This window comes from Amblyraja radiata, chromosome 18 (assembly GCF_010909765.2).
Source record: "Amblyraja radiata isolate CabotCenter1 chromosome 18, sAmbRad1.1.pri, whole genome shotgun sequence".
Lineage (NCBI taxonomy): Eukaryota > Metazoa > Chordata > Chondrichthyes > Rajiformes > Rajidae > Amblyraja > Amblyraja radiata.
Genome location: NC_045973.1, coordinates 2,885,477 through 2,909,686, shown reverse-complemented (window position 1 = coordinate 2,909,686; position 24,210 = coordinate 2,885,477). Strand labels below are relative to the sequence as shown.

General features: G+C 49.8%; 1 protein-coding gene across 1 annotated transcript in view; it reads left to right on the top strand.

Moving 5' to 3' along the window:
- Positions 1 to 24,210, top strand: part of dnah12 (dynein axonemal heavy chain 12) — a 127,454-nt gene that overhangs the window by 34,012 nt on the left and 69,232 nt on the right. Inside the window, exons 22-36 of the mRNA XM_033036586.1 lie at positions 1,010 to 1,292; positions 3,097 to 3,216; positions 4,757 to 4,913; positions 5,732 to 5,904; positions 7,454 to 7,606; positions 8,559 to 8,798; positions 9,947 to 10,192; positions 11,455 to 11,574; positions 12,825 to 12,934; positions 14,983 to 15,166; positions 18,058 to 18,198; positions 19,439 to 19,522; positions 20,117 to 20,305; positions 22,076 to 22,195; positions 23,724 to 23,912. Coding sequence (XP_032892477.1) covers positions 1,010 to 1,292; positions 3,097 to 3,216; positions 4,757 to 4,913; positions 5,732 to 5,904; positions 7,454 to 7,606; positions 8,559 to 8,798; positions 9,947 to 10,192; positions 11,455 to 11,574; positions 12,825 to 12,934; positions 14,983 to 15,166; positions 18,058 to 18,198; positions 19,439 to 19,522; positions 20,117 to 20,305; positions 22,076 to 22,195; positions 23,724 to 23,912 — 2,509 coding nt within the window. The remainder of the gene's footprint in view (positions 1 to 1,009; positions 1,293 to 3,096; positions 3,217 to 4,756; positions 4,914 to 5,731; positions 5,905 to 7,453; positions 7,607 to 8,558; positions 8,799 to 9,946; positions 10,193 to 11,454; positions 11,575 to 12,824; positions 12,935 to 14,982; positions 15,167 to 18,057; positions 18,199 to 19,438; positions 19,523 to 20,116; positions 20,306 to 22,075; positions 22,196 to 23,723; positions 23,913 to 24,210) is intronic.

The following is a 24,210-nucleotide window of genomic DNA, read 5'->3' as shown; positions in this document are numbered from 1 at the left end:
TCTGTGTCTATTGTAGCGGCGCCTGCTGGCACATGCAGGTATCGAACCCGGCGTTCGGAAGCCGCGGTCACGTGACTCGGGAGGGGCAGCTTGTTTTCGCGGGGTTCTGCGTTCGCGTGGAAGTTCAGTGCAGATCACCGTTGTGGCTAGACGTGTCGTGAGAGCCTGTGAACTGATAAGTGATTTTGTGAATAAAAATAGGTCGGAAAAATCAGTTGTCATTCTTGCGACCGCCAAACTATCTTCAATTTAAACCAGCATCCGCAGTTCCTTCCCGCACATACGCTCAAGCTGTCTGCCAGGTAACCGTATCAAAAGACTGGATAGACTCGGCTTGTACTCGCTAGAATTTAGAAGATTGAGGGGGGATCTTATAGAAACTTACAAAATTCTTAAGGGGTTGGACAGGCTAGATGCAGGAAGATTGTTCCCGATGTTGGGGAAGCCCAGGACAAGGGGTCACAGTTTAAGGATAAGGGGGAAGACTTTTAGGACCGAGATGAGAAAAACATTTTTCACACAGAGAATGGTGAATCTGTGGAATTCTCTGCCACAGAAAGTAGTTGAGGCCAATTCATTGGCTATATTTAAGAGGGAGTTAGATGTCTGACTGTCTGAGGATGTTCCTATGGGAAGGAGATGAGGAGGAATTTCTTTAGCCAGAGGGTGGTGAATCTGTGGAATTCATTGCCACAGAGGGCCGTGGAGGCGGTCAATGGATATTTTTAAGGCAGAGATAGATAGATTCTTGATTAGTACGGGTGTCAGGGGTTACGGGGAGAAGGCAAGCCCTTGTGGCTAAAGGGATCGGGGTATGGAGAGAAGGCAGGTACAGGATACTGAGTTGGATGATCAGCCATGATCATATTGAATGGCGGTGCAGGATCGAAGGGCCGAATGTCCTACTCCTGCACCTATTGTCTATGTTTCTATAAACCATCGACCCTTCGCCCGACTCGCCCATGCTGACCAAGATGCCCCATCTAAGCCTGCGCTTTGCTGCCTCCAGGTTCTTCTTCCTCTCGAATGACGAGATGCTGGAGATCCTCTCGGAGACCAAGGACCCACTGAGGGTGCAGCCTCACCTCAAGAAGTGCTTTGAGGGCATCAACCGGCTGGAGTTCCTGCCCAACCTGGACATCAGCGCCATGTTCAGCAGTGAGGGCGAGAGGGTTGAGCTCATCCAGAGGATCTCCACTTCGGAAGCGCGCGGAGCCGTGGAGAAGTGGCTGGTTCAAGTGGAGGACATCATGTTGAGGAGTGTACTGGACGTCATTGCTCGATCACAGCAGGTACGTACATGTCCGTTGTCCCCTTGGCAACAGGCCCTTCGGCCCACTGGCTCCGCGCCGGCCAGCGATCCCCGCACACTAACACTATCCTACACACACTAGGGACAATGTTCACTTGTACACTTACACAAAGCCAATTAACCTTCAAACCTGTACATCTTTGGAGTGTGGAAAGAAACCGAAGATCTCAGAGAAAACCCACACAGGTCACGGGGATAACGAGCAAACTCCGTACAGACAGCACCCGTAGTCGGGATCGAACCCGGATCTCTGGTGCTGCAAGCGCTGTAAGGCAGCAACTCTACCGCTGCGCCACCGTGCCGCCCAGAGGTGTAGTCACAATATCATAAGTGATAGGAGCAGGATTGGGCCATTCGGCCCATCAAGTCTACTCCGCCATTCAATCGTGGCTAATCTATCTCTCCATCCTAACCCCATTCTCCTGCCTTCTCCCCATAACCCCTGTCTGCACGGAGTTTGTACGTTCTCCCCGTGACCTGCGTGGGTTTTCTCCGAGATCTTCGGTTTCCTCCCACACTCCAAAGACGTGCGGGTTTGTGGGTTAATTGGCTTGATGTAAATGTTAAATTGTCCCTAGTGTGTGTAGGATGGTGTCAGTGTGCGGGGATCGCTGGTCGGTACGGACTCGGTGGGCCGAAGGGCCTGTTTCCGCGCTGTATCTCTAAACTAAACGGCTCAGTTTGAAAGGCCAACGTCAGAAGACCTAAGCAATTGAGTTGGGTGCTATAGGGGAAGGAGGATACACAAAATAAGACTAGAGGCCACAGCGTTAAGGTGAGACACAAAGACTAGTTTTGATCTATCTCTCCCTCCAAACCCCATTCTCCCCTGTGGCTCAGGCCCTCGAGTCCTGGCAACACCCTCGTAAATCATCTCTGCGTTCTTTCCAGCTTAACGACATCCCTCTTATAGCAGGGTGACCGAAGCCCAACGCAACGTTCCAAGTGCGGCCTCACCAACGTCTTGTACAGCTGGGGAGAAGGAATGGGTGACGTTTCGGGTCGAGACCCTTCTTCAGACACCCATTCCTTCCCTCCAGGGATGCTGCCTGTCCCGCTGAGTTGCTCCAGCTTTTTGTGTCTATCTTTGGTTTGAACAGCGTCTGCAGATCCTTCCGACACATTTCATTGTGTATATTAGGTTCAAGACCTGCATGAAATATAATTTTTGGCCTCAAGTACCCAGGCACTTTAGTTTAGTCTAGTTTATTGTCACGTGTACCAAGGTACAGTGAAAAGCTTGTGTTGCCTGCTAAACAGTCAGCGGAAAGACAGTACATGATTACAATCGAGCCGTTTACAGCGCATAGCTACATGATAAGGGAATAACGTTTAGTGCAAGGTAAAGCCAGCAAAGTCCGATCAAGGATAGTCAGAGGTAGACAAGAATGCTGGAGAAACTCAGCGGGTGAGGCAGCATCTATGGAGAGAAGGAATAGGTGACGTTTCGGGTCGAGACCCAAAGGGTCTCGACCCGAAACGTCACCTATTCCTTCAGCCTGAAGAAGGGTCTCGACCCAAAACGTCACCTATTCCCTCCATAGATGCTGCCTCACCCGCTGAGTTTCTCCAGCATTTTTGTCTACCTTCGATTGTTCCAGCATCCGCAGTTGTTCCTTAAACAAAGGATAGACCGAGAGACACCACATTTTCCCATTTGAACATTTATTGAGAAATCACACATTTCTGGCCATTAGTAAAAGAACATTTGTAGAGTTGGTGGCGGACATTTCTTTGTGAGGTCGCTGTGATTGGTGCGTCATGTTGCTCGTATTTTCCCGTAGGATTACCCGGAGAGGAAGAGGAATGAGTGGGTGGTCAGCTGGCCCGGCCAGGTGGTCATCTGCGTGTCTCAGATCTTCTGGACGGCCGAGGTTGAGAAGGCAATACAAATCGGATCACAGGTAACATAGAAACATAGAAAATAGGTGCAGGAGGAGGCCATTCGGCCCTTCGAGCCAGCACCGCCATTCAATGTGATCATGGCTGATCGTCCCCAATCAATAACCCGTGCCTGCCTTCTCCCCATATCCCTTGACTCCACTAGCCCCTAGAGCTCGATCTAACTCCCTCTTAAATCCATCCAGTGACTTGGCCTCCACTGCCCTCTGTGGCAGGGAATTCCACAAATTCACAACTCTCTGGGTGAAATTTTTTTTTCTCATCTCAGTCTTAAATGACCTCCCCTTTATTCTAAGACTGTGGCCCCTGGTTCTGGACTCACCCAACATTGGGAACATTTTTCCTGCATCTAGCTTGTCCAGTCCTTTTATGATTTTATATGTTTCTATAAGAGCCACCCCCTCATCCTTCTAAACTCCAGTGAATACAAGCCTAGTCTTTTCAATCTTTCCTCATATGACTGTCCCGCCATCCCAGGGATCCTCATATTAGGAGACCAAAACTGTACACAATACTCCAGATGTGGTCTCACCGGAGCCCTGTAACGTCTCTGACACCTGCAGAGTTAACATAGAAACATAGACAATAGGTGCAGGAGTAGGCCATTCGGCCCTTCGAGCCTGCACCGCAATTCAATGTGATCATGGCTGATCATCCAACTCAGTATCCTGTACCTGCCTTCTCTCCATACCCCCTGATCCCTTTAGCCACAAGGGCCACATCTAACTCCCTCTTAAATCCAGCCAATGAACTGGCCTCAACCACCTTCTGTGGCAGAGAATTCCACAGATGTGAGTCTGTGGAATTCTCTGCCTCAGAGGGCGGTGGAGGCCGGTTCTCTGGATACTTTCAAGAGAGAGCTAGATGGGGCTCTTAAAGATAGCGGAGTCAGGGGATATGGGGAGAAGGCAGGAACAGGGTACTGATTGGGGATGATCAGCCATGATCACATTGAATGGCAGTGCTGGCTCGAGGGGCCAAATGGCCTCCTCCTGCACCTATTGTCTATTGTCTGGTTTAATTCAATACTGACATCAGATTATTACAGTAGTGTTTCATTAAATTGTTTCATTTCATTGTCCACACCTCACGCTGCCTCGGCAAGGCCAGCAGGAACAACAGTACAGACCAGTCTCACCCCGGTCACTCTGTCTTCTCGTGTCCAGGGAAAGTTACAGAAACAGATTCCATCACTGGCCTTCACGGTGGCGCAGCGGTAGAGTTGCTGCCTCACAGCGCCAGAGGCCCGGGTTCGATCCTGACTACGGGTGCTGTCAGTACGGAGCTTGTACATTCTCCCCGTGACTAGGGGGGTTTTCCTCCGGGTGCTCCAGTTTCCTCCCACATTCCCAAAAGACGTGCGGGTTTGTGGGTCAATTGGCCCTCTGTAAATTGGCTCAAGTGTTTTAGATAGAACCAGTGTACGGGGTGATCGCTGAATGGCACGGGCTCGCTGGGCCGAAGGGCCTGTTTCGGCACCGTCTCTCTAAACTGAACGAAGCCGGGATATTTGAATCATGGTGGTTTGTGATTGCACCACAGGGCCTCAATGTGTACAATGGCAAACTGCAGCAGCAACTGAACAACATTGTGGAGCTGGTGAGGGGGAAACTGTCCAAACAAACACGCATCACACTCGGTGCCCTGGTCACCATCGATGTTCATTCCCGGGATGTGGTCGAAGGCTTGATCGAGAAAGGTATTCTGCAGAGATTATGAATGAATGAATGAATGAATGAATGAATGAATAAATGAATGAGTTTATTGGCCCAGTATGTTCACATACAAGGAATTTGCTTTGGTGCTCCGCCCGCAAGTGACAACATGTGACAAATAAAGTTGACTTGTTTTGTCTTGTCTTGACCTGACTTGAAGGTAGACAAAAATGCTGGAGAAACTCAGCGGGTGCAGCAGCATCTATGGAGCGAAGGAAATAGGCAACGTTTCGGGCCGAAACCCTTCTTCAGACTGATGGGGGGTGAGGGGGCGGGGAGAAGAAAGGAAAAATGAGGAGGAGCCCGAAGGCTGGGGGATGGGAGGAGACAGCAGGAGGGCTGAGGAAGGGGAGGAGACAGCAAGGACTAACAAAATTGGGAGAATTCAATGTTCATGCCCCCAGGATGCAGACTCCCCAAGCGGAATATGAGGTGCTGTTCCTCCAATTTCCGGTGTTGCTCGCTCTGGCCATGGAAGAGACCCAGGACAGAGAGGTCGGATACGGAGTGGGAGGGGGAGTTGAACTGCTGAGCCACCGGGAGGTCAGGTTGGTTATTGCGGACCGAGCGGAGGTGTTCGGCGAAACGATCGCCAAGCCTACGCTTGGTCTCACCGATATAGATCTGCTGATAGATGAGGTTGGAGGAGATGCAGGTAAACCTCTGTCGCACCTGGAACAACTGGTTGGGTCCTTGAATGGAAATTGACCTGACTTGACTTGGATGTAACTTTGCACTCTACTCCAGCGTTACTCTGTGTCCCGTGATGTATTTGATTGACATTAGCCACTCTTTGCCACAGAGGTTTCTAGTCAGATGGACTTCAACTGGCTTGCCCAGCTGCGGTACTACTGGACTAATGAGAACGTCCGGGTCCACATCATCAACTGCAACGTCAAGTATGCTTACGAGTATCTGGGCAACTCGCCGCGGCTGGTGATCACCCCACTCACAGACCGCTGCTACCGTACTCTGGTAAGTCCACAAACACCATCCCTAATGTGTAGGAAGGAACTGCAGATGCTGGTTTACACCGAAGATAGACACAAAATGCTGGAGTAACTCAGTGGACAGGCAGCATCCCTGGAGAGAAGGAATGGGTGACATTTCGGTCAAGACTCTTCTTCAGAATCTATATGTCGCTGCTTTCAATAGGCTGGACCCAGAACTCTGGAACCCTTTGCCTGAATATCTCCAATTGTCTGAATCCCTTTAACACACGACGTTTCAGGTCCATTCTGAAGAAGGGTCTCGACCCGAAACATCGGCAGTTCCTTCTCTCCAGAGATGCTGCCTGTCCCGCTGAGTTACGCCAGCATTTTGTGCCTAACATCATTCCTAAACTTGTCATTTTTCTTAAGTTTGCAAAATGTCGATATAAAAATGTAGAAGTCACCCCACTGGCAGATGAAGTTTACCGCACCTTGGTAAATCCAAAAATATCATCCCTAAACCTGTCCTTGCCATGAATTTTCCAAAAACCTCGATATAAGGCCAGCAGCATAATCAAGGACCAGTCTCACCCCAGTCACTCCCTCTTCTCCCCTCTCCCATCGGGCAAGAGGTACAGAAGTGTGAAAACGCACACCTCCAGATTCAGGGACAGTTTCTTCCCAGCTGTTATCAGGCAACTGAACCATCCTACCACCAACTAGAGAGGGGTCCTGACCTCCCATCTACCTCATTGGAGACCCTCAGACTATCTTTAATCAGACTATACTGTAAATCTTCTTGCACTGAATGTTATCCCATTCACCCCTGTATCTGTACACTGTGGACGGCTCGATTGTAATCATGTATAGTCTTTCCGCTGACTGGTTAGCACGCAACACAAAAGCTTTTCACTGTACCTCAGTACACGTAACTATAATAGGCTCATACTGTCAGCTGTACCAAGGCACGGTGAGAAATCTGAAGAAGGTTCCTGACCCATAACGCAATCTACCGATGTTCTCCATAGATGCTCACAGTTCGCATGAGCAGAATTGGGGTATTCAGCCTAATGAGTCTACTCTGCCATTCATTCATGGCTGATCTATCTTCACCTTTCAACACCATTCTCCTGCCTTCTCCCCGTAACCTTTGACACCCTGACCCACTGAGGTATTCCAGCACTTTGTGTTTTTTTAATTTGACAGTGAAAAGCTTTGTTTTGCTTGTTGATTAGAGCCATGTAGCGTGATAACAGGCCCTTCGGCCCAACTTGTCCACACCGGCCAACATGTCCCCTCTACACTAGTCCCACCTGCCTGCATTTAACCCATATACCTCCAAACCTGTCCTATCCATGAACCTGTCTAACTGTTTCTTAAACGCTGGGATAGTCCCAGCCTCAACTACCTCCTCTGGCAGCTTGTTCCATACACCCACCACCCTTTGTGTGAAAAAGTTACCCCTCAGATTCCTATTAAATCTTTCCCCCTTCACCTTGAACCTATGCCCTCTGGTCCTTGACTCCCCGACTCTGGGCAGGCACTGATTGTCGTGGGGTAATCTTTGACCAGAACGTTTCTCTTGCTGATAGATCGGAGCGTTTTACTTGGACTTGGGCGGGGCTCCCGAAGGCCCAGCGGGAACGGGCAAGACGGAATCGGTCAAGGACCTGGCCAAGGCGGTGGCCGTCCAGTGTGTGGTCTTCAACTGCTCCGATGGTCTGGATTACATCGCCATGGGCAAAGTAACTTGCGTTTCCAAATCCAACCCATGATATCGTGAATGACAACGCCAAGAGAGTCAAGAGATTTGTTCAAGAGGAACTGCAGATGCTGGAAAATCGAAGGTAGACAAAAGTTCTGGAGAAACTCAGCGGGTGCAGCAGCATCTATGGAGCGAAGGAATGAAGAAGGATTTCCTTCGCCCCATAGATGCTGCCTCACCCGCTGAGTTTCTCCAGCATTTTTGTCTACCTACAATATTCCAATGTCTGTAATGAGGTAGTCGGGAAGGAAACTTCATGCCTCCATTGAAGCTGTACTGTTTAACGGGCTACTCAAACATGTGGCACATCTGTCACCAAACACTGTGGGCATTGTCCGGTGATATGAGTGCTCCCTGTATCTCTCACAGAGATTGGGCTATGGGGCAGCATGGTGGCACAGTGGCTCAGCGGTAGAGTTGCTGCCTCACAGGGCCAGAGACCCGGGACTCCAGAGTTTGTACGTTCTCCCCGTGACCTGTGTGGGTTTTCTCTGGGAGCTCCGGTTTCCTCCCACGCTCCAAAAATGTACAAGTTTGTAGGTTGTACAGGAAGGAACTACAGATGCTGGTTTAAACCGAAGATAGACACAAAAAGCTGGAGTAACTCAGTGGGACAGGCAGCATCTCTGGGGAGAAGGAATGGGTGACGTTTGGGGTCGAGACCCTTCTTCAGACTAGGAAGGGTCTCGATCCGAAACGTCACCCATTCCTTCTCCCCAGAGATGCTGCCTGTCCTGCTGAGTTACTCCAGCTTTTTGTGTCTATCTCGGGTTTGCAGGTTAATTGGCTTGGTATTATTGTTAATTGTCCCTAGTGTGTGTGGGATAGCGTTAGTGCGCGGGAATCGTTGGTCGGCACAGACGCGGTGGGCCGAATGGCCTGTTTATGCGCTGTATCTCTAAACCTAAAACAAAACCTTGTTTTCTCTCCAGTTTTTCAAGGGGCTGGCCTCTTCAGGAGCCTGGGCCTGCTTCGATGAGTTCAATCGGATTGAGCTGGAGGTGTTGTCGGTGGTGGCGCAGCAGATCCTCTGCATCCAAAGAGCAAAACAGAACGCTATGGAGACCTTCGTATTCGAGGGCACCGAACTACGGCTCAATCCAAATTGCTTTGTTGCCATCACCATGAATCCGGGCTACGCCGGCCGTTCTGAACTGCCCGACAACTTGAAGGTACAAACCATCTCGTATCCGACCGCACTTCACCGCTTCACAAGTTATAGGAGTATTGTGTGCAGTATTGGTCTCCTCATTTGAGGAAGGACATTCTTGCTATTGAGGGAGTGCAGCGTAGGTTAATTCCCGGGATGGAGGGACTGTCATATGATGAAAGAATGGGTCGACTGGGCTTGTATTCACTGGAATTTAGAAGGATGAGAGGATATCTTGAATGAATGTATAAGTTTATTGGCCAAGTATTCCCATACAAGGAATTTGCCTTGGTGCTCCGCCCGCAAGGACAACATGACATACAGTGACAGTTGGGAATGACACATAAAACATTAAACATTAACAATAAAACATTATTGATGAAAAATGTGAATTAAATAAAATACCAGAGCAAAAGGAGGCTACAGAGTTTTGGTTATTGAGTAGAGCTACTACTCGTGGTGGCTAAATGGCTTAAAAAAGCTTATAGAAAGATATAAAATTCTTATGGGATTGGACAGGCTGGATGCAGGAAAAATGGTCCCCATGTTGGGGGAGTCCGGAACCAGGGGTCACAGTTTAAGAATAAGGGGTAAGCCATTTAGGACAGAAATGAGAAAAAATGTTTCACCCAGAGAGTTGTGAATCTGTGGAATTCTCTGCCACAGAAGGCAGTGGAGGCCAATTCACTGGATGTTTTCAAGAGAGAGTTAGGTACTGATTCTGGATGATCAGCCATGATCATATTGAATGGCGGTGCTTGTTCGAAGGGCCGAATGGCCTACTCCTGCACCTATTTTCTATGTTTCTGTAGGAGTAGAATTAGGCCATTCGGCCCATCAAGTCTACTCCGCCATTCAACAATCATGGCTGATCTATCTGTACCTCCTAATCCCATTTTCCTGCCTTCTCCCCATAACCCTTGGATTCCTGTTCTAATCAAGAATTTGTCTATCTCTGCCTTAAACATATCCACTGACATGGCCTCCACAGCCCTCTGTGGCAATGCATATATACTGTATACATATTATATACACACTGCGCTTCCTCTGTGTATTATATTGTTTTACAGTGTACCATGTTTACATATAGTGTTGTGCTGCTGCAAGTGAGAATGTCATCGTTGTATCGGGGACACTCCTGAGTGAGCCTGCCGTTTGCCTGTACTGTAGGTGCTGTTCCGGACAGTTGCGATGATGGTTCCCAACTATGCGCTGATAGCGGAGATCTCCCTCTACTCCTACGGCTTCCTGAACGCCAAGCCTTTGTCGGTGAAAATAGTGATGACCTACAGGCTGTGTTCGGAGCAGCTTTCATCTCAGTTCCACTACGATTACGGCATGCGGGCGGTCAAGGCTGTTCTGGTCGCAGCCGGCAACTTGAAGCTGAAATTCCCCACTGAGAATGAAGATGTGCTGGTGAGTGGTTTGGAAGAGTTTTACTAAAGTGAAAATCGAATATTGATTTCTCTAACTTCAAGTAACCCCGGCATTCCCTCTCTCTCCATCCCTCCCCCACCCAAGACGCACTCGCTTCAGTCTGCAGAAGGGTCTCGACCCGAAACTTCACCCATTCCTTCTCTCCAGAGATGCTGCCTGTCCCGCTGAGTTACTCCAGCTTTTTGTGTCTATCCTCCAGCTTCAAAGATGTCTTGGATAGGAACTGCAGATTGTCTATCTGCCCAGGTTCAATTCTGACCTCTGGTGCTACTGTGCGGAGTTTGCACGTTCTCCTTATGACCGCGTGGGTTTCCTCCGGGTGCTCCGGTTTCCTCCCACATCCCAATGACGTGCGGGTTTGTAGGTTAATCGGCCCTCTGTGAATTTCCCCCCTAGTGCGTAGGGAGTGGATGGGAAGGCGGGATTCCATAGAACTAGTGTTTCCTCCCCACTCCATTATCAGTCCGATGAAGAGCCCCTACCTGAAACGTTGTCTGTCCATTCCCCCCACAGATGCTGCCTGACCCATTAAGATTCTCCAGCACTTTGCTTCAATATTAAATGCTACAAGGAAGTTCATGAGGAAAAGGTCATAAGGAATAGGAGTGGAATTAGGCCATTTGGTTAATTAGGCCTAATAACCCCTGACACCCACACTAATCAACAATCTATCCATCTTTGCCTTAAATATATCCACTGACTTGGCCTCCACAGCCGTCTGTGGCAAAGAATTCCACAGATTCACCACCCTCTGACGAAAGACATTTCTCCTCATCTCCTTCCTAAAAGAACATCCTTTAATTCTGAGGCTGTCACCTCTACTCCTAGACTCCCCCACTGGTGGAAACATCCTCTCCACATCCACTCTATCCAAGCCATTCACTATTCTGTACGTTTCAATGAGGTCCCCCCCCCTCATTCTTCTAAACTCCAGCGAGTACAGGCCCAGTGCCGACAAACGCTCATCATATGTTAACCCACTCATTCCTGGGATCGTTCTTGTAAACCTCCTCTGGACCCTCTCCAGAGCCAGCACATCCTTCCTCAGATATGGGGCCCAAAATTGCTCACAAGATTCCAAATGCGGCCTGACCAGCACCTTATAGAGCCTCAGCGTTACATCCCTGTTATTGTATACAAGCCCTCTTTATTATCTAGTACGCATGTACCAGCGTATATTCTTGTCCAATTTGCAGTGGTTCTGTTTAAATAATTTGATTAAAAAACCATGTATCTTCTAGTTACTACGATCAATCAAAGATGTGAACGAGCCCAAGTTCCTCTCGCACGATATTCCGCTGTTTAGTGGGATCACAAGTGATTTGTTTCCTGGCATCGTTCTTCCTGAAGCTGATTACCAGGTAGGAATAGTTTTTAGCGATTAGGTAATCAAAGTAAAATAGAGTCATAGACAATAGACAATAGGTGCAGGAGTAGGCCATTCAGCCCTTCGAGCCAGCACCGCCATTCACCGTGATCGTGGCTGATCATCCACAATCAGTACCCCGTTCCTGCCTTCTCCCCTTATCCCCTGACTCCGCTATCTTTAAGAGCCCAATCTAGCTCTCTCTTGAAAGTTTCCAGAGAACACACAAGTGTTTCCTGAGGATGGCTTACCCCTCAATCTTCTTCTTGTGTATGCGTGCACAGCCTAAAGTTGTAGGACAGCTTGTTCTATTTGATCTTATTGGATTGTGCACGCCAGGTTGATTGCATTCCTCGAAACAGTGCGGACCACGTGAAGGTTGTAATCTTCCCACCCCAACCCCTTATTCTTAAACTGAGACCCCTGGTTCTGGACTCCCCCAACATCGGGAGCATGTTTCCTGCCTCTAGCGTGTCCAAAACGTTAATAATCTTAGATGTTTCAATGAGATCTCCTCTCATCCTTCTAAATTCCAGAGTGTACAAGCCCAGCCGCTCAATTCTCTCAGCATATGACAGTCCCGCCATCCTGGGAATTAACCTTGTGAACCTACGCTGCACTCCCTCAATGGCAAGAATGTCCTTCCTCAAATTTGGAGACCAAAACTGCACACATTACTCCAGGTGTGGTCTCACCAGGGCCCTGTACAACTGCAGCAGGACCTCTTTCAGTCACTGGCTGTCATAGAGTCATACGGCATGGAAACAGGCCCTTCGACCCATCTTTCCCATGCTGGCCACACCTCCTTCAGCTAGTAGACCTACCATAACTGTCTAAGAAGGAACTGCAGATGCTGGAAAATCGAAGGAAGACAAAAGTGCTGGAGAAACTCAGCGGGTGCAGCAGCATCTATGGAGCGAAGGAAATAGGCAACGTTTCGGGGCCGAATCCCTTGGGAAATAGGCAACGTTTCGGGCCGAAACCCTTTGGGTTTCGGCCCGAAACGTTACCTATTTCCTTCGCTCCATAGATACTGCTGCACCCGCTGAGTTTCTCCAGCACTTTTGTCTACAATAACTGTCCCTGATTCCACAAATCTAATGAATAACAATACTTGTATTGTGTTCCCCCACTTGAATTCTACTCGCTCCTTATCACTGTCAAAGTTATTTGCAATGTTATACCCACCATTTTTCTTTTGTTGTTCCTTCGTATTAAATAACACGAGTTTCATTTGTCCTTTAGCTTTTCCTGGAGTGTTCAGTTGAATGCTGCTTTAAACAAGGAGTGCAGCCGGTCAAGCCCTTCCTGGCCAAAATGATCCAGACCTACGAAATGATGATTGTGAGGCATGGGTGAGTGTATGTACAACAGGTTTGTACAACTGGAGTAGCGTCTGGCTGTATACGAGGGCTGGGAGATTGCAACCTTCACGTGGTCCACCCTGTTTCCACGAATGCAATCAACCCGGCGTGCACAATCAAATAAGATCAAATAATAATAATAATAATAATACATTTTATTTATGGGCGCCTTTCAAGAGTCTCAAGGACACCTTACAAAAATTTAGCAGGTAGAGGAAAAACATGTAAGGGGAATGAAATAAATAGTAGAGACATGACTAGTACACAAAGTAAAGACAGAATTCAATACAAAACACAATATGAGGCAATTAATGCACAGATGAAAAGGGAGGGGGACGTGGGGCTAAGGATAGGCAGAGGTGAAGAGATGGGTCTTGAGGCGGGACTGGAAGATGGCGAGGGACACGGAATTGCGGATCAGTTGGGGGAGGGAGTTCCAGAGCCTGGGAGCTGCCCTGGAGAAGGCTCTGTCCCCAAAACTGCGGAGGTTGGACTTGTGGATGGAGAGGAGACCGGCTGATGTGGATCTGAGGGACCGTGAGGGTTGGTAGGGGGAGAGGAGGTCAGTGAGATATGGGGGGGCCAGATGGTGGAGGGCTTTGTAGGTAAGGATCAGGATTTTGTAGGTGATCCGGTGGGAGATGGGAAGCCAGTGAAGTTGTTTGAGGACTGGAGTGATGTGATGCCAGCATTTGGTGTGGGTGATGAGTCGGGCGGCTGCGTTCTGGACCAGTTGGAGTCGGTTGATGTAGGTGGAGCTGATGCCAAGGAGAAGGAGAATAGAACAAGTTGTCCTCCAGCTTTAGCCTGTGCACGCCATACGCAAGAAGAAGATACGATGCAACTTTATTTATCCCAGGAGGGAAATTAGAAACATAGAAATTAAGTGCAGGAGTAGGCCATTCGGCCCTTCGAGCCTGCACCGCCATTCAATATGATCATGAATGATCATCCAACTCAGTATCCTATACCTGCCTTCTCTCCATACCACCTGATCCCTTTAGCCACAAGGGCCACATCTAACTCCCTCTTAAATATAGCTGCCAACAGTCATAAAAAACCCACAAAATCTGTGAAATGTGAAATTAAAGTGACGAGTGGAAAGGATTGGGGATGTGCAAAGATTGGGGGGGGTGGGGGGGAGTCAGTCTCAGTCTACCCCATGACAGAAGGGGGAGGAGTTGTACAGTTTGATAGTCACCGGGAAGAAGGATCTCCTGTGGCGTTCTGTGCTGCATCTTGGTGGAACCAGTCTGTTGCTGAAGGTGCTCCTCAGGTTGACCAGTGTGTCGTGGAGGGGAGGTGGGGGTGACACTGCCTCAGGAAAGCAACCAACCTAATCAAAGGTTATGATGAAAGAATCTTCTTCAATCTGAAGAAGCGCCCCGTCCTGAGGGCAGGGTGTTGTAGGTTTACAAGGTTAATTCCCGGGATGGCGGGACTGTCATATGCTGAGAGAATGGAGCGGCTGGGCTTGTACACTCTGGGGTTTAGAAGGATGAGAGGGTTCTCATTGAAACATATTAGATTATTAAGGGTTTGGACAAGCTAGAGGCAGGAAACATGTTCCCGATGTTGGGGGAGCATGGAGCAACTTGATGGGCCGAATGGCCTAATTCCGCTACTATCACTTATGGACATGACTTTGAACAGCAGATGACTAGAACAGTTTACCACCAGGGGCCACAGTTGAAGAATAAGGGGTAAGCCATTTAGAATGGAGATGAAGACAAACTTTTTCACACAGAGAGTTGTGAGTCTGTGGAATTCTCTGCCTCAGAGGGCAGTGGTGGCTGGTTCTCTGGATGCTTTCAAGAGAGAGCTAGACAGACCTCTTAAAGATAGCGGAGTCAGAGGATTTGGGGAGAAGGCAGGAACGGGGTACTGATTGTGGATGATCAGCCATGATCACTTTGAAGGCGGTGCTGGCTCGAGGGTCCGAATGGCCTCCTCCTGCACCTATTGTCTATGTTTCTATGAAGAGTGTATTACCACATGAATGAGAGTTGACGTTAGTTGGGTGTTTTTCTCCTGAGCAGGTTCATGCTGGTTGGAGAGCCTTTCTCTGGGAAGACCAAAACTCTACAAGTGCTGGCGGACACGTTGACACTCATGAATGAACGTGGACTGAACGAGGAGGAAAAAGTTGTCCATCGAACTGTCAATCCTAAAGCCATTACCATGGGCCAACTCTTCGGACAGTTTGATCTGGTCTCGCACGAGGCAAGTGATTTAAGTCACTCCTTACAAACAGTTAATACAGGTGCACAACCTTTTATCCGAAAGCCTTGGGACCAGACACTTTTCGTAATTCAGAATTTGTCGGTCTTCGGAATGGAAATTTTTTAGCGTAGATTTTAAAGGCTGGCTCAGTGGTAGAGTGCTCGGCTCATATCCGCAAGGTCGCGAGTTTGCGCCTTGATCCCGGCAGTAAACTCGGTCGCGAGTTTGAGTCTTCAATGTAGTTTTTTCTTGCAGAATAAATGTTTGTATGAAATGCAGTGTAGGAGAGGTGTACTGACTGTGTGGGCAGAACTTTGGAAGTGATTGCCCACCAGTCTAAAAAGCCGCTGTGTCTCCCTGTCCCTGGGATAGCAGGGGGCGATCAAACAGCACAATACCCCCCTCCCCCTCCAACTCCAGAGGAATCCGCTCCCCGATGGGCCGCTACGGCGACAAGTGGCAGTTCGCCCACAGCCCGAGCTGCGCCCCCTCATCCGCCACCCCAAGAACAAGACGTACCTTGCACACCATCAGCTTCTGCCCCTACGTGTTCCTCTGGAGTTGGAGCGGGGCTGGGCTGGAGTTGCTGCTGGCTGTGGGTCTCTGGGATCTCCGTGCTTGCAGTGGGCCTGGGGGTCGGTGTCCCGTTGGTCCTGACGTCTCCGGCCACCCCCCTGGACTGGAGCTGAGACTGGGAACTGTACCGCCCTTGCCCCCTCCCTCTGCAACTGCAAACAACCCCACTCTCCTGCAAGGGCGGTACAGTTCCCGGAGGATGGCAGGTGGCCTGAGACATCAGGACCAACAGGAACCCGTTCCCCGATGGGCGCCTACGACGCCCCGAGCTGCGCCCCGTCATCAGCGGGGCTGGGCTGGGCTGCTGCTGGCTGTGGGTCTCTGGGATCTCCGTGCTTGCAGTGGGCCTGGGGGTCGGTGTCCCGTTGGTCCTGACGTCTCCGGTGACTGGCACGGTCCTGCTGCAATCGCCGACGTGAAGACAGTGCAAAGCCCCCGCGCCGGTGCAATGGGCGGGGAGCTGGAGAGGGGAGGGAAGGGGTCACACACATGGCCGGGAAGCAGAGGGGTGTAGGTGGGGTGAAACTGAAGCGAGCGACAATCTGCTGCTGCCTGCCCCGCTGAGTTTAAAAGTTCCCACGCAAGACTCACGATACACTGTGTATCGTGAGTCTACCGTGGGAACTTTTTAACTCAGCGGGCAGGCAGCAGCATATTGTCAATTATTAACCCTCCCGCGCAATATAGCCTCACCTTCTCTTTTATGAATGGGGATTTAGTTCCCCTTTCTTCGAGGACCGACCGGAGGTTCCGCTGTCACCTCTGCGGGCCGCCCTCGGTGAACGTTTTCAAGGACCTTTCTTCAAGGACCGAAAAAATAGCCGCTATTCGGAGCTTTTCGTTATTTGGATCTTCGGCTAAAAGGTTGTGCACCTGTATATACGTACGGCTCCCTGGTATAAGGCAGAGACAGAGAAGATGTGGAAAGGATGTTTGGATGATCCGCCATGATCACATTGAATGGCGGTGCTGGCTCAAAGGGCCGAATGGCCTACTCCTGCTTTTATGTTTCTATGTTTCTATATTTCCGCTGTTGGGAGAGTGATGTTTCACAGAGTGCTGGAGTAACTCAGCGGGTCAGGCAGCATCTGTGGAGAACATGGATAAGGTGACGTTTTGTGTCTGGACAAGGATCCTGATCGGAAACATTGTCTGTCCATTCCCTCCACAGATGCTGCCTGACCCGCTGAGTTCCTCCAGCATTTTTGACTACCTTCGATTTTTTCCAGCATCTGCAGTTCTTTCTTAAACAACGGAGTAACTCAGCAGGTCAGGCAGCATCTCAAAAGAACGTGGATAGGTGACATTTTGGGTCGGGACACTTCTTCAGACTAATTCAATGGTCCCAACTCAAAACGTCACCTACCCATGATCTCCAGAGATGCAGCCTAACCCATTGAATTAGTCCAGCACTCTGTATCATTTTTTTGTAAACTGGCATCTGCAGTTATTTAATCGGACTTAACGTTAATTCCAATGTGTGCACTGTGAATGGCTCGATTATAATCCTGCATTGTCTTTCCGCTGACTGGTGTGTATGCAACAAGTGCGGAGACAGGCCCTTCGGCCCACCGAGTCCCTGCCGACCAGCAATCCCCACACGTTAACACTATCCTACACACACTGGTACACAAAATGACCCCCACGGTTGATGCAAGAAACATGTTCCCAATGTTGGGGGAGCCCACAACTTCCACTCTCTCACGGCCACCCTCCGCGAGCTGCGGGTCGGGTGGAGCGGAGGTTTGGGACAATGTTCATGCCTTCACAGTGATGTGATGGACGCGGGGGTCTGGACCAATCGCTGACAAGTCCCGCCCCCCGGCAACATCCTGTCCGTTATTGGACTTTTCTGTTGAGCGGCAGTCGGTCCGTTGGCTTGTTAGGCGACGCAGCCTTTCGGTTAGTTGGCGTTTCGGCTTCGTTTCCATTCGGTTATTTGGCTTCCACTTCTTTGCTTCGGCTTCTCGTCCGTCGGCGCCCCGTCCACACACGCACACACGAAGGACAATTTACATTTATACCAAGCCAATTAACCTACAAACCTGTAGGTCTTTGGAGTGTGGGAGGAAACCGGAGATCCCGGGGAAATCGCACGCAGGTCACAGGGAGAATGTACAAACTCCGTACAGACAGCACCCGTAATCGGGATCATACCCGGGTCTCCGGCGCTGTGAGGCAGCAACTCTACCGCTGCGCCACTGTGATTAGTTGCAGAGTTATATTTATTTGTGGTTTTTACGACACTGCAGTAGCATAAGTTGTAAGTCTCTGCTTCACGATTGATCTCGACTGAGTGTTTGTATCGTTCACAGTGGACTGATGGAATCGTGGCCAACACCTTCCGGGAATTTGCCTCGGCCGAGACCCCCGATCGTAAGTGGGTGATATTTGACGGGCCGATCGACACGCTGTGGATTGAGAGCATGAACACAGTCCTGGATGATAACAAGAAGGTGAGGGGGGGGGGGGTCATTGCAGTGATGCTCCACACTCTTAATACACACTAAACCTAACGTTCTCATGGCTTTTTGTTAAGTAAATAAGTAAAGGGCCAGTCCCACCAGCATGCGACTCCATGCGACAAGCGCGACCTAACGTGGTCGCTTGAGCCGTACGGCCTCGCGGGGCCGGTCCCACTTCGATCGCCGAAGCCGTATGGAGTTGTGCGGAGCTGGTCCCGACATCGCGCGGGGCTCCGAAAAACTGACCGTGTTCAAAAATTCTGCGCATCAACCGCCTGCCGGTCCGCAGCGACCTCGACCCACCACAATCAGTCTGAAGAAGGGTTTCAACCCGAAACGTCACCTATTCCTTCGCTCCATAGATGCTGTCTCACCCGCTGAGTTCCTCCAGCATTTTTATCTACCCTCGATTTTTCCAGCATCTGCAGTTCCTTCTTAAACAGGAAATAATACAAAGTGCTGGAGTAACTCAGCGGGTCAGGCAGCATCTGTGGAGAACATGGATAGGTGACGTTTCACAGAGTGCTGGAGTAACTCAGCGGGTCAGGCAGCATCTGTGTTCATAAGGAATAGGAGTAGAATTAGGCCATTCAGCCCATCAAGTCTACTCCATTGAACATGGATAGGTGACGTTTCGGGTCGGGACCCTTCTGCAGACTGATTGTGGTGGGGGGAAGGGGCAGAGAGCTGGAAGGCAGGAGGGGGTTTAGTTGCAACTTAATTTAGGTTTATCTTCAACCAAGCTCAAATTACCAACAATTTCATTTACCCAAGGAGCTTACAGCACATGTCTATGGATGCAGGTATATTACATAGACAATAGGTGCAGGAGTAGGCCATTCGGCCCTTCGAGCCAGCACCTCCATTCAATGTGATCATGGCTGATCATCCCCAATCAGTACCCCGCTCCTGCCTTCTCCCCATATTCCCTGACTCCGCTATCTTTAAGAGCCCTATCTAGCTCTCACTTGAAAGTATCCAGAGAACCTGCCTCCACCGCCCTGTGAGGCAGAGAATTCCACAGACTCACCACTCTCTGTTTGAAAAAGTGTTTCCTCGTCTCCGTTCTAAATGGCTTAAATGATTAAATGATTGAACCGGGATCTCTGGCGCTGTGAGGCAGTGGCACTACCCGCTGCACCACTGTGCCACCCTGATTTTGAGGTTGACTGTCTGATAGCCATTACTCATTCAATCAGTTCCTTACAATTGCCGCTTCTTTCATTTACAGCTCTGCTTGATGAGTGGGGAGATCATACAGATGTCCCAACAGATGAGCCTGATATTTGAAGTCATGGATCTGTCCCAAGCCTCGGTAAACTTCCTCTTTATTGTCTCCGAGAATATTGAAAGATCATAGAGTGATACAGTGTGGAAACAGGCCCTTCAGCCCAATTTGCCCACACTGGCCAACATGTCCCATCTACAATAGTTCTACCCGCCCGCATTTGGCCCATATCCCTCCAAACCTGCCCTATCCATGTACCTGTCTAAATGTTTCTTAAATGTTGGGATAGTCCCAGCCTCAACTACCTCCTCTGCCAGCTTGTTCCGTACACCCACCACCCTTTGCGTGAAAAAGTTACCCCTCAGATTCCTATTAAATCTTTTCCCTTTCACCTTAAACCTATGTCCTCTGGTCCTCGATTCCCCTACTCTGGGTAAGAGACTCTGTGCATCTACCCGATCTATTCCTCTCATGATTTTATACACCTCTATATAAGATCTCCCCTCATCCTCCTGCGCTCCAAGGAATAGAGACCCAGCCTGCTCAACCTCTCCCTATACCTCTGGAGCCCACACCCTCCAGTCCTGGCCACATCCTCGTAAATCTTCTCCGAACCCTTTCAAGCTTGACAGCATCTTTCCGATTATATCATGTGATGCGAGTCATTCTTTGCCTTGTCAGCCGGCCACCGTTAGCCGCTGTGGTATGATCTATCTGGAGCCGGCCCAGTTGGGCTGGAAGCCTCTCGTTGTGTCCTGGCTGAACGGGCTGGCTAAGGTGGTGCCTCAGAAGGACCTGCGCGTCATGCTGGAGGACCTGTTTGACTGGCTGGTCCCAGTCGCCCTGCACGTTCTCCGGAAGCAATGCAAGGTAAACACGCCTTCTCACGAAAACACTGCAACATATCACTAAACATTAGGTCGTCACAGATCAATGATTTAAATTGACTAAAGAAACAAAAATGTATTTGCAATAGAACGGGGGGCACAATTGATTGACTGAAAGATACATGATGGACAGGCCCACTGCTTCACAAGGTTAATTCCCGGGATGGCGGGACTGTCATCTGCTGAGAGAATGGAGCGGCTGGGCGGAGCACCAAGGCAAATTCCTTGTATGTGAATACTTGGCCAATAAACTTACTTACTTATACTCTGGAGTTTAGAAGGATGAGAGGGAACCTTATTGAAACATATAAGATTATTAAGGGTTTGGACACGCTAGAGGCAGGAAACATGTTCCCGATGTTGGGGGAGTCCAGAACCAGGGGCCACACAGTTTAAGAATAAGGGGTAGGCCATTTAGAACGGAGACGAGGAAACACTTTTTCCACGCAGAGTTGTGAGTCTGTGGAATTCTCCGTCAATTGTCTATCTCAATACATGTGGCAATGATAAACGAAAGTAAATATGAAATGCTGTGCACGCTGCCATTCCTGTTCAACTGAGCTCAGAAACTGAAGCCCTCACATCCCAAGGATGTGCAGCTTTGTACGTTAATTGTGCAGGGAGCGGATGCTTTAGTGGGTCAACAAGGAACTAGTGCAAATGGGCGATCGATGGTTTGCGTGGACCTGGTGGGGCAAAGGGCAATAGACAATAGGTTCAGGAGTAGGCCATTCGGCCCTTCTAGCCAGCACCGCCATTCAATGTGATCATGGCTGATCATCCACAATCAGTACCCCGTTCCTGCCTTCTCCCCATATCCCCTGACTCCTCTATTTTTAAGAGCCCTATCTAGCTCTCTCTTGAAAGCATCCAGAGAACCAGCCTCCACCGCCCTCTGAGGATACAGAGGAAAACTTTTTTGTTGCGGGCTAACCAGTCAGTGGAAAGACCAAATGTGATTACAATCAAGCTGTCCACAGTCTACAGATACAGGATAAAGGGCAAGAAGTTATTTAGTGCATTTAGTGCATATAGTTCACATTTAGTGCAAGAAGATAAAGTCCGATTTTTTTAATAGTTTGACGGTCCCTAATGGCTCGTAGATGGGAGGTCAGGACCACTCTCAAGTTGATGATAGGACGGTTCAGTTACCTGATAACAGCTGGGAAGAAATTGTCGCTGAATCTGGAGGTGTGCGTCTTCACACCTCTGTACCTCTTGCCTGCTGTACCTCTAAGGAGAGGGGAGGAGAGGGAGTGACTAGGGTTAGACTGGTCCTTGATTTTGCTGGTGTGGATTACATTCAGCTCCATCTGCACCTTTAGACACACTGCATTATCTGATTTAGTGTCCAAACCCAAGATCAGGATTCATCATAAACAAAATGGTCTAGGAAGGAACTGCAGATGCTGGTTTACACCGAAGATAGACACAAAATGCTGGAGTCACTCAGCGGGTCAGGCAGCGTCTCTGGAGAAAAGGAATAGGTGACGGTTCATCAGTCTGAGGAAGGGTCTCGACCCATAACGTCACCCATTGCTTCTCTCCAGATATACTGCCTAACCTGCTGAGTTACTCCAGCATTTTGTGCCTATCTTCCTCAAAAACAATGTTGTGACAGGCTGTAAGAAAATAGGCAAATGATATAACTTTTATAGTTAAACGAGTAAAAAACTCCAGCAGTGCTGCTGGTGATTAATGGGATAGGCTTGGAAGTGATGTGACTCATGCAGGTTCTGTGTCCAATGCCCAGGAGCTGGTGCCGACCACTGACAGCAACACTGTGATCTCACTGACCCGACTGTTCGACATGCTTCTCTGGGACCAGCTGGCGGTCGACCACGATAGCAAGAACGTTCGCATCTGGATAATGGTACCAACCTGCACCCTTCATATCGCCATCTGATATACAGTTACATACAGGATACAGGCCCTTCAGCCCAACTTGCCCATACCGACCAACATGCCCATACCGACCAACATGCCCATACCGACCAACATGCCCATACCGACCAACATGCCCATACCGACCAACACGCCCACGCCAACCAACACGCCCACACCGACCAACACGCCAACCATCACGCCCGCACCAACCAACTCGCCCACACCGACCAACACGCCAACCATCACGCTCACGCCAACCAACACGCCCACGCCAACCAACACGCCCACGCCAACCAACAAGCCCACGCCAACCAACACGCCCACGCCAACCAACACGCCCGCACCAACCAACACGCCAACGCCAACCAACACGCCCACACCGACCAACACGCCAACCATCACGCCCGCACCAACCAACACGCCCACACCAACCAACACGCCAACCATCACGCCCACGCCAACCAACACGCCCACGCCAACCATCACGCCCGCACCAACCAACATGCCCACACCAACCAACACGCCAACCATCACGCCCACGCCAACCATCACGCCCACGCCAACCAACACGCCCACGCCAACCAACACGCCAACCAACACGCCCGCACCAACCAACACGCCCACACCGACCAACACGCCAACCATCACGCCCACGCCAACCATCACGCCCACGCCAACCATCACGCCCACGCCAACCAACACGCCCACACCAACCAACACGCCCACACCAACCAACACGCCCACGCCAACCAACACGCCCACGCCAACCAACACGCCCACGCCGACCAACACGCCAACCATCACGCCCACGCCAACCATCACGCCCACGCCAACCAACACGCCCACGCCAACCATCACGCCCACGCCAACCAACACGCCCACGCCAACCAACACGCCCACACCAACCAACACGCCCACGCCAACCAACACGCCCACGCCAACCAACACGCCCACACCAACCAACACGCCCACGTCAACCAACACGCCAACCAACACGCCCACGCCAACCAACACACGTCTTGACCCGAAACGTCACCTATTCCTTCGCTCCATAGATGCTGCCTCACCCGCTGAGTTTCTCCAGCATTTTTGTCTACCTTGGAGAAAGGTATTGCTCATTTTGTTTTCTTCTTTGTTCCTCTGCACGTCCAATTACCTAACAGACCCAACTTTCTATATTTGCAATGCCACATTTTTTAAAAGTTTACGATTATTATAGTCACACGTGCCGAGGTGCAGAGGAAAGCGTTGGTTTGCATGCTGTATATAAATACAGTCAAGTCAAACTCAAGTGCGATAGGTTGAGCATAGCGTGCGATCATAAGGCCATAAGTGATAGGGGCAGAATTAGGCCATTCAGCCCATCAAGTCTACTCCGCCATTCAATCATGGCCAATCCATCTCCCGCCTTCTCCCCGTTAACCCCTGACACTATGTTCTTGCAGCTCACCTGTACGTTTGGATTGTCAGCAATTGTTTCTCCAAGATGACGTCTCTTTGTCTCCCTTTCCCAGGCTGCGTTTACCTTTTCCCTGATATGGTCCATCGGGGCATCTTGCGACATGGCGGGGCGCATAATATTCGATGCCTTCCTGCGTGAGATTGTGTCCATCAAGTCTTCATATCAGCCTCTTCCTGCCTCTGTGGGAAAGTGGGAATGTCCCTTTGAAGAAAAGGGATTGGTCTATGACTACATGTATGAGGTATGATGTACAACATGTATGAAGTATGTACCACATGTATGAGTTAAAGTCTGTGGAATTCTCTGCCACAGAATGTAGTTGAGGTCAGTTCATTGGCTATATTTAAGAGGGAGTTAGATGTGGCCCTTGTGGCTAAAGGGATCAGGGGGTATGGAGAGAAGGCAGGTACAGAATACTGAGTTGGATGATCAGCCATGATCATATTGAATGGCAGTGCAGGATCGAAGGGCCGAATGGCCTACTCCTGCACCTATTTTCTATGTTTCTAAGTCTATCACTACATGCGTGAGACATGGTG